This window comes from Phalacrocorax aristotelis, chromosome 7, assembly GCF_949628215.1.
Source record: "Phalacrocorax aristotelis chromosome 7, bGulAri2.1, whole genome shotgun sequence".
Lineage (NCBI taxonomy): Eukaryota > Metazoa > Chordata > Aves > Suliformes > Phalacrocoracidae > Phalacrocorax > Phalacrocorax aristotelis.
The window spans coordinates 54,439,739-54,449,734 of record NC_134282.1 but is presented as its reverse complement, the minus strand read 5'-3'; the positions used below and the strand labels follow the sequence as shown (position 1 = coordinate 54,449,734).

Genomic DNA, 9,996 nt, shown 5'->3' with positions numbered 1-9,996 from the left:
ACCGCTCCGGCCCCGCGTGGCTTTGATTGACAGCCGCCCTCCCCGCGCCGGGCCGCGCGCGGCGGTGCGGCCAATGGGGTCCGAGCAGCCGGCCGTCGGCGTGGCTGTCATTGGTCAGCAGTGGGATGTGGGGGTGGGGCTTAGTCGGAGGGAGCCCCACGTGGGGTAGGGAGGGCTCCGCGTGACGTCACGGAGGGGAGCCATTTTGTGCCGCGGCGCCGCGATCGGCCCGAACGTGGGGTCGCGGCTCCCCCAACCCCGGTTCCACACACCGCCCCCCCCCCCCCCCCCCCGCGCGTTCCCCGCGCGAGGCGCAGCCCAGCGTGGGGGTTTCTCGTCCCGGGGGGGGTGTGTGTGTGTGTGTGTGACGGGAGTGACATCACCCGTGTTCCTCATTAAAGACTTGAAAGGAGACGCTGGGGGGCAGAAAGGGCCGCCCCCCCCCCCCCAGTGTCCCCGTCGCCCCCCAAGCACCGGGCCCGGCCACCGGGGCGGGGTTCACCCTGCCGGCCGCGCGGGGCTCGGTGTGCTCGGTGTCCCCCCCCCCCCGCACCGGCCGCTTTATCGGTACCGCGACCGGCGGAGCGGGGGGTCGTCGGGTCCCGCTCGGGGCCGGGGGGGGTGTGTGTGTGTGTGTGAGGTGGAACGGGACCGGGGGGGCGGGGCTTTGCGGGGCGTATGGGCGTGGCGTGTGTGGGGCGTGGCTTGCGCGGAGGGGGGGGCGCGGCCCGCCGCCGCCGCTCGTTTGAGACACAAGCTGGCGGCATTGTGACGTCACCGCCGGCGGCGCCCCAGTCGCCGCGCGCCTCCCCGCCCCCCCCGCCCCCCCCACGTGGGCTCCCCGCCCCGCCATTGGCCGCCGCCGCCGAGGCCGCCCGGGTTTTGTTCCCCCCTCCCCGCTCCGCCCGAGCGCTCTGGCGGCGGCGGCCGGACCGCGTGCTCCGGGGCGGCCTCGCTCCGCTCCGCGGCGGCGGCATCGCGGGGGCCGGGGGCGGCGGGCTCCGCTCCGCACCCCCCCCACCACCACCACCCCCCACCCAGCACCGGCCCGGGCCCCGGCAGGGGCCCCCCACCACCACCACCCCCCCCCCAACCCCACCCCGGACCGGCGGCACCATGGCTCGTGGAGTTACGGCGATACCGGCTGGACGAAGCTAAACGGCCGCCCCCGGCGTGGGGGAGAAGCGGCGGAGGCACCGCTCCTCGCACTTCGCATGTCCGCGGCGCCCGGGAAGTCGGATGTGTACGGCCTTCCTCCCCCCCCTCCTCCCTCCTCCTCTCCTCCATGGCCGTCGTGCTCCGGCGTTAGTTCCTGGCTTTGCTTCCCCCTTCTTCTCGCAGCAGGAATACCGCGATCCTCCTTCCTCCGGGGCTGTTTTGGTTGGGTTTTGTCGTCGTTGTTGCTTTTTTTTTTTTTTTAATATATAAATATTTTTAGGTGATTTTTTTTTTTCGGTTTTCCGCCAGCCGGAAGGAGGGGGGGGAAGCGGAGGACTGGGAAGGGGGGGGGGGGGTCGGCACCTGGCCCCGGGCTGGGCTCGGCTTAGCCGGGCTGGGCTCGGCTCCGCGGGCGCGCAGCGCCTCCCCGGCGGTGCGGTGTTTTGCGGGGGGGGAGTGTGGGGGGTGTGGGTGCGTGTCGCGCAGCGAGCCGGGCCGGCCGGGTGTTTCCCCCCCCCCCCCCCCCGTTCCCCCCCGCCCTCCCTCTCCGCCCCCCGCACGGACTTTCCTCTCGTCTCTTTGTTCCAGTTCTCGGCCTCTCCCGGAGCGCTCCGTGGCCGGCGGGCAGCAGCTCACACCGCCATCGCCCCAGCGAGGCACGGCGCGGCGGGCCCCAGTGACCGCGCCCCAGCCCTGCCATGTACCCCCAGGGCCGGCACCCGGTGAGTCCCGGGCTCCCAAACCCCCCCCCCACCCCCTCCCCAAAACCCCGCACCCGGCCGCTGAGCGCCCCCCCCCCGATTCTCCCCGTAGGCTCCGCACCAGCCGGGCCAGCCGGGCTTTAAATTCACCGTAGCCGAATCTTGCGACCGGATCAAGGACGAGTTCCAGTTCTTGCAAGCCCAGTACCACAGGTGAGCCCGGGGGGGGGACCCCGGGGCGCGGCTGAGGGCAGCGCCCCCCCCCGCACCCCCCTACCCCCCCGCCCGCGGGGTCTCACCCCTCTGCTCTGCCCCCCCCCCCCCCTCCAGCCTGAAAGTGGAGTATGATAAGCTGGCGAACGAGAAGACAGAAATGCAGCGCCATTACGTTATGGTAAGAGACTTTAATCAGATTTCGGATCAGGCTGTAAATGTCATTAGCTGCCAGCCCAGCCGCGCGCGGAGAGGGGGGGGAACACGACACACAAGGTGGGGGGCACCCTCACCGGGCGGGGGCCCCCCCGCTTCCCCCCCGCCCCCCCCCCCCCCAGCCCCAGGCCGCTGGAAGAAGTGCAATACCAAGTTTCCTGTTAACCCCTTTTTACCGGTTTTTGCAGCCCCGGTGTTGGGGGCGGGGGGGGTGGGGGGAGCAGCACCCCGGGGGTTGCCTCTGAGTTGGGGTTTACTGGGGGAGCGTGGGGTGAGGCCCCACCCCGGTGTCTTCCCAGGGCACCCCCCAAAAAACCCTGGGGAAAACGGACCCTTTTGTTGCTGTAGAAACCTCTTTTGGTGAAATTTGCATCGTGGGGGGCCCCCCCGATGTTTCATTTGTGTTTGAAATGGGTGTAGCGGGAGCCAGCACCCCTTTTCCCGGCGGGGACAGGGGGCCGGGATGTTCCCAGGGCTCCCAGCAGCAGTGCTGGACCCTGGGGGGGGGGGGGGGGGGGCGGGGGCAGTAAATCTACCCCCCCACCCCCCCCCCCCCAGTGAGAAACTGGCTTTTTAGCCAGGCTGCGGGCTCTACCTGTTCTGCCAGGGCTGTGCAGACGCCTGTCACACAGCTCTGCGCCTCTTTGTTTTTCTAAGTAGCTTAGGAGGAGAAAACAGGAGTAAAAAGGAGTGTCCTCTTGTTAAATGCATGCCAGTTAAACCCTATAAACATCTGCTTATTATAAGGTATAATTTCCTTGGCTACGAATGCTTTACGCGCAGTTTTGACCGGGATGCTTTCTGGTAATGACCTTATGCAAATACCTTATGTTAAATTAATTCAAATTCTTCTTGGCTCTTGTTTTTTTTTTTTTTATTCCCCAGTACTATGAAATGTCGTATGGTTTGAATATTGAAATGCACAAACAGGTGAGTAATTTAAAGGGGGGGAAAGTTGTGATTAATTGATCTCCTGTTGCCCTTTTCTCAACCTGAGATAAAATAGGCCCTGGTGGCACTAAGTGGGGAGTCGGGGCTGGAGCCAGGGGTGTGACCCCAGGTGAGATCTCGTGGCCTGGCCAGTTACATTGGGACCCGCAGGTTGCGGTGGCAGGCCGGTGGCTTTTTGCCTATATTCAGGAGAAACTTGGCTTTTTTGAGATGAGCCTTTATGATGAGAGGTGAAAATAGCCTTGCCTTCCACGCTGGGAGGTCGGTACCTGGAATAGCCTGTTCCCGGCGCTTGGAAAATACTGTTATCTCCCGCGCTTTCCTCTGGTTTTGTTGTTGGTACAATGTGACTGTTTCTAAGGTCGTAGCCCTGATACTCGTCGTGCTGGAGCGTGAGACTTAGAAGGGAGTTATCTTCAGGGATACTGATATCTTATGTTGTGTTGCTCAATGTCACGGATTTGTCTTTGCATCTGGAAAATGAAGCAATATTTGGTACTCTTTTGTTTTTTCCCTCCTCTCCTAATATGTAACTTGCCTGAAGGAAAAATATAGAAGGCCACAGCAGAATGTGGTGTGCTACCTTGATAAGATTATAGTTAAAGAGCCTAAAGGCTGGGCACATGATAGTAAAACTTAAAGGAATAAAGTTATTATTGAGATTAGACCTGATTATTTGTGCTGCTGCTGCTGCTTACTGGTTTTAGAAGTAGTTCTAATTAAGAACTTAAGGCAGATAGAAGTTGACATCAACTTTGCAATTCGCAAATCAGCCCCATTCAACTCCAGAGTGGCTTTGCTTAATAGCAGCATCGCAGCCCGAAGGAAGAAAGTGTTGTTAGCCGACTGATGAAATTCAGAGCAGCGTGTCTGTGAATCTGCCTCTTCTTCACACACGCTTCCCTGTAGCTTTCTGGTACGTAGTCACAGGGTAACGAAAATAATTACTGCTTAGTCTTCACTTTTTTTTTTTTAAAAATAGCTTCTTCCATGCAGATAATCCTGACTTCTCTCTTCGTTGCTTCTGCCTGGACACAAGCGTCCTTGCGAGGCAGTGCTGCTTGTGGGGAGCCCTGGGGGGGCTACGCAGGAGCCTGGGTCCCCCGTGCGCGGGGCGAGCGGGGGCTCGTGGGGCTGGTCTTGCAGCTGGGGGGAAGCCTGGGGCAGGGTTTTTGCCTTGGCGTGGCCAGGAGTGCTCCTGAGGGCCGAATTTCTGCCTAGGCCAGTGGTGGGCTCCTGCGAGGACCCCCGTCCCTGTCTTGCCCGTGTCCGGAGGGACGCGGACCCTGCAGCCTCTTTAGAAATGCTCGAGGGGTTGGAGCAACGCAAGCGTTGGTGCAGGCTGCTTTCGGGAGGGGGAATGCCTCTGAAAGCCCTTGGTGATGGAACGGCTTCGCTCTGTGGAGACGCTGAAATAATCCTGCAAGATATTGAGCTTTTTCTCTTGATGGAAGCTTTGGAAGCAATTGCTGTTTCCCGAGACGTGCGGCTGGGCTTCCACCAGCGCGTGGTTGTAACCAAAATCCGACCGAGAGGGTTGTCGCGCTGCGGGGTGAGCATCGGGACCGGGGGGTGAGAGCCCCTCGCGGGCCCTGGCTTCGTTGGCGTGTGGATGGATGGAGGGCGCCGACACCCGCTCCGTCTTGCGGCGTGACCGCGTAGCGTGCCTTCCCCGTGGCAGCTCGGTGGGGCCGAGTGCCTGGTGTGGTTTCGGAGGGTAACTTGAGCAGCCTCAAATGGCCCAGGGGCAGTTTTCCGCGGGGGTCGGTGCAGGCAGCCGCAGGCAAGAGCCGCCGCTGCCCTCGCTGCCCCGGATTTTGCAGGGTGGCGATTCCCACGCCGCGGCGTTTGCAGCCCGGGGAGGCCCTTGCGTGGTCGGCGTGCCTTGCCGAGAGCTTCGCTGCCTTGCAACTCAGCAGATAAATCTTCGCCGGATGATTCCAGCCCGCGCGGAGCATCCCCCGCCTGCTTTAGTTGTTCCTGGTGACATATGCTGCGTGCCTAGTGCTGGGCTGACGGGGGAAGTTTGGGGAGGTGAAGCTGTCTTGTTCTTTAATTGACAGCGATGTGCATGGTGCTGGAGGAAAACAAAGCAGCCCGAGCTGCTCCGAGCGCGCTTCCAGGCGAAAATGGGGCGTGAGGGAGCGGAGGGATGGGAGAGCTCGGGGTGCCAGGGGAGGGTTTGCCTCTTTTTTGGGCTACAGCATCCCCCCCCCCACCCTGAAAGGCATCTCTTGCCGCTAATTGCAGCGTGGTCCTGCCTGCATCTGGTTGAGGGTGGCTAGTCCTGAACAAACAAGTTTATCAGCTGACCTGTTTAGCGGTTGACTTGTGTTTATCTGCACACAATCAAGTAGACTGAAGTGCTTGAATTATTCATGCAGTGTCCTGCCCTCCAGACTTGACTGCTTGTGATTACATCTGCTTGAGACAAACATTGATGGATACTTCATCTTTAAGCAAAAGGGGATTGTCTGTCTGTGGGCTTATATAACAGATTATCTCTTCTACGCTGAATATTAAGTGTGTGCATATGTGGCTGCGTGTGTTTCCCCCCCCCCCTTTCTTCTTGTTTTGTTTCTCGTTAAGAAAAAAATGTAGTTTCATAAACAACTCCATATGCAAGGAAATATTTAGGAAGTGACTACCCACTTTGTTGCCTATAACGCAGTGAATTGCTCCTTACATCAGTCTTCCTGCTGAATGAAGCACTGTCTTAGCCGGGCTCAGCTTTCTTAAACCTGAGGCTGGTCAGGAGTTTTCTTTTTAAACCTGAGCAAAACGCCTTTATTTTTTTTTTTGAAGGTTAATTGATTTTTACAAAAGCAGCTTTCGTTCCCCTCTTGTTCTGGCATTGTTGTTGTTCAGATCTCTGTAGATAATTGCCGAATGCAGTCAGAGGGAGTAACGATTCCAAAAGCAAAACTTAATTTTGCGTGGGGAAACGGGACACCTCGGAGGGGAGAACCTTTGTGCTGATTTTTTGTTATGGCTGAGAACTCTCCACATAAGCACTTCTTGTTTCTGTGCTTAAACACTTAATGCTTGGAACAAACCTAAACCCTCCTGACACTTCCAGGGGAAGAGAGGCATGCTGCTTTTTTTTCTAGAATATTCCAGGAACACAATATACTTTCTGTCATGCTCGTTAGCAAGGAGTGCCAGGTAATAATTTGCTAAATACTTCAGAAGCCAAGTAATTTGTTAGTGTGATACTCTGAGGTCTCCTAAGGTGGAAGGGAATAGCTGTCAGCCAGCTTAACCTCTCCCTCCCCTTGGCTTTGCGGGAGGCACTGGGAGCCCCTGGGTGGGTTTTGGGGGTCCCAGGTGGGTTTTGGGGGTCCCGGGTGAGCTCTGCCCCCCTGCAGCCCGGGTGCTGGTGGTAATTCTGTAATGAGGGGTTGTGGCCCGGCCCTCCACACCCCCTCCCTGAATTTAATTCTCATCAGCGAAGCTCTCCACTTTGCTAATAACGATAGCAGCCACAAATAGCTTTCAACATGCCATTGACAGCCTGGTTGGAGAGAGCACTTGAAATAGTGGTAGACAGCTGAAAGTACCCATAATTGTGCGCCGGAGTGAGAACCACACTGCTCAAGGGCCTTATTTTCATGTGCTTAAAGAGACAATATCCTGGTTTCAACAAATGCTTCTGGTGCTTCACCGGTGGTGTGATTTACTCCTCGCCTTTCTCCGACCGCCCCTGCCACCCTCTCCCAGGGCTTGAGGTGCGGTGGGGGGGGACACCGTGGGGTGGCTGGAGGTGGGTCGTGGTGGTGCAGACCCGTGACCTGTGGTTTCGGAGCCAAGGAGAAAGCTGGGTGCTCGCAGGCGGGTGCTTCTCCCCGGGAGTCTTGCAGGAACCGTGGGGTGACGCCGATGCCGCGTTCCTGCACCCCGTGGTCCGTTGCTTTGGGCACCCTACCAACCCCATCGCTCCGGGGTTTTAGGCTTGTGGTGGAAAGCCTTTATAATGTTTTGCGGTCTTTTTCAAGAGGGGGAAGGGTGAGCTGAGCGATGCTGTGCGTTCCACCCCGTGTCTCCAGCCTGCGTCCCACCACTGTAACTCAAAAAGCAAGGGCAGGTTGCTCTGGTGTGGCGCGAAGTCTGTTCTGAGACTCTCTGAGATGGCCTGGTCTGGTGCGTTGGTGTCACTCGCAGGGTTGTGGAGGATCTGTCCCGCGCGGGGTGCCTGTGCTTCGGGCGTTTGGGCAGGCTGCAGGTGCTCGCTGCGGGGTCGGTTTCTGCAAGCGCCTCCATCCCCAGCGCATGGCTGAGCCCTGGCCCCAACGGCTCCCGAGGGAACCCGGGAGGGGTGCGGGGTCCTTCCCAGGGGTGCAACCCCCGGGGCAGCGGCGGGGCTGGGGCAGCCCTGCAGCTCCCGTTTGCTTGCTCGGCGAAGACCGACGCATTTTGGCGCGGCGAGCATCTCCGTTGCCCAGGGCAATGTCTGCAGGGGTGCAGGATCCCCCCACACCCCCTTTCCCCGGGTCGAGGCTGGGGCTCTGCTCGCGCTGTGCTTCGGGTGATTTTAAGGTTGCTCCTTTCAACTCCTCTCCGCGTATCCCGGGGCTGGCGGCCGGCAGAGCTATTTTTAAACTTCCCTCTGCCACGTCCAGGTGTAAAGACGAGAGGACGGGGGGCCGGGGCTGCTGGGCAGAGCCAGCCCCGCAGCTATTTAACACCATGCCGCCGGGCGCTGCTGCGGCCCGAGCCCCTGCCCGGCTCTTGACTTGGCTCCAGCAGCGGCTCTCCGTGCCCTTTGGGCGCTGGTAGCGGCTCTGGCCATTTTAAGAGCGGGTGACAGGACTTGCAGCCCGTGGCCAAGCGGTCTGTCTCTTGATTTATAACCAGTGCAAATGTTTTCTCTGATTTTCCCCCTCCTCCCCGCTCGCGAAACACCACCCCAGAAGTGCTTCTTGCCTAGCAGCAGGTCAGATTCCTGGCAGGGGCGGGGGGCAGTGGGGGATTAGTCAGGATTTCAGGTTCTCCCGACTCCTTGCCCTTTTCAACAAGCGGCACGGAGCTGCCGTCAGCATCCTGCCGCCCCGGGGCGAGCGTCCTGGGAGGTGCTCCCGTGGGTGCTGGGCTGCGTGGGTGGGTGCCTCTGCTGAGGTGCCCCCTGCAGCCCCCGGTCTCTTAGCCACCGCTCGTTTGCAGCCCCCCATCTCGGTGATGTACGTACGCCGTGGTCCAGCGAAGACGCAGGGCGTTGGGAGGGGATGCGGAGGCTGGGATTGCCATGGCAACCCGCAGCGGCGGGGAATGGAGGTTTTTCTTGGCAGGCGCGGCTTCGGGAGGGGATCGGGGGGCTCCGCCGCTCTGGGGCAAGGTGATGAATGAGCCCTGTTGTGGGGAAGGTGTCGGGCATGAAACCCTCCCCTGTTCCTGGCGCGCTGGAGGATCCCCCTCCGCTCCCGGTTAAACTTTTAATGGGGACAACTAGAGTTTAATATGCTGGGGAATGGGAAAAGTTAAAGTGAACAAATATTTAAAGATTATTGAATCTCATGTTAACAGGAAACCTCATGGTTGTAAACATAATATTTTGGACATCTAATATCTCCTTGCTCGCTGAATCCCACGTGGGAAGTCTCTCTCTTTGCAGACCGCGAAGTTTTTCTTCAAGGCTTTGTTGGAAGCTTGGGCAGAATTGGATTTAAACGTGGAGGCGATGGGTCGTCGTGTGTCTTGTTTGTCTGGACCGTGTTAGCGCTCGATGGCGCCTGGGGAGAACTCGGTGCCTTCCCTCCCTCCCTCCCTCCCTCCCTCCCTCCTCCACGGAGGTGGCCTGTTTGGATGCTGCATTTTTTTTTTCCTTTACGCCTAAACGACCTTTGCGACGCGCGGCTGGAGGGACTGCTCGTGCTGGCACCGCTGGCTTCACCTCAGATAAGGATTGAATTTGTTCTAGAACCCGTTGGGGGCTGGCGAGAGAGAGCTCGCAGGAGAAGCAACCGTGCCGGAGGAGCGACGCACCGAGTGGTTGTTGCGTCCAGAATCCAATAGGCTTCATCTGAAGGAATAAATATTTAATGGAGCTGCAGTTTATATATAATCTAATCGATGCGTTGGTGCCAAAAAGGCCCCTAAAGAGGTTTACCTATCGCTGAGCAACGCGTGATGCGAGCACCGGGGTGGTTGGCGGTGGCCCTGCCGCCGCTTCCAAGCGGCAGCGCTTTGCCGGGGCACGCGTGGCGCCGGGGCTGGGCTTGGTTTTTGCCGTTGTAGTCTGCAGCCCGATTTTGGTGGGTGCGGAGTGGTCGGTGGGTGATGCCATGCGTTTTGGGTCTTTAAAAGCTTGCGCTGGCCGGAGCCCTTTCTGCTGGGAGTATCGTGCCTTCGCCAGCTGCCCGGCGAGCCTCGCATCCTCGCTTGCGGGTCCATGATAATCCGGTGGCTGCAGCGCTCGCGTAGCCATAGCCAAGGTACCTGACCGTAGCCACTTCCAGATGCCTCTGCCTTGCTGCAGCATGCCAGCACGTTCCCCTGACCTCTGGAAGGGCTAATAAAAGCATCAGGTGTAACCCGATCACCGGGGCGCTCTCGGAAAAGACGATAGCCAGAAATATCCCCGCCGCTTTGAAGCCGAAACCGGCAACGCCCGTGCAAAGGTGCCGCGGGAGCGGCGAGCGGGCGGTTCGTGGGGACCCCTTGCAGCAGGTCCCCGAGCGCCGGTGGCTGCAGGGTGGTTCCCTCCGCGGGGCTGAGTCTAGGCTGGGGGAGATCGGGGTTGTCCTGGCATCTCCTTGCTTGC

General features: G+C 59.6%; 1 protein-coding gene across 8 annotated transcripts in view; it reads left to right on the top strand.

Annotated features, from left to right (window-relative positions):
- Nucleotides 1–896: 896 nt before the first annotated feature.
- TLE3 (TLE family member 3, transcriptional corepressor) overlaps nucleotides 897–9,996 on the top strand; it is a 29,149-nt gene continuing 20,049 nt past the window's right edge. For 7 of the 8 annotated variants that reach the window (XM_075100838.1, XM_075100836.1, XM_075100837.1 and 4 more), the window contains exons 1-5: nucleotides 897–1,243; nucleotides 1,747–1,880; nucleotides 1,972–2,072; nucleotides 2,190–2,253; nucleotides 3,174–3,218. In XM_075100838.1, coding sequence (XP_074956939.1) covers nucleotides 1,857–1,880; nucleotides 1,972–2,072; nucleotides 2,190–2,253; nucleotides 3,174–3,218 — 234 coding nt within the window. In that variant the 5' untranslated portion in view covers nucleotides 897–1,243; nucleotides 1,747–1,856. Of the gene's footprint in view, nucleotides 1,244–1,746; nucleotides 1,881–1,971; nucleotides 2,073–2,189; nucleotides 2,254–2,955; nucleotides 3,036–3,173; nucleotides 3,219–9,996 lie in introns of those variants that run through there. The other variant, XM_075100839.1, reaches the window with a different exon arrangement.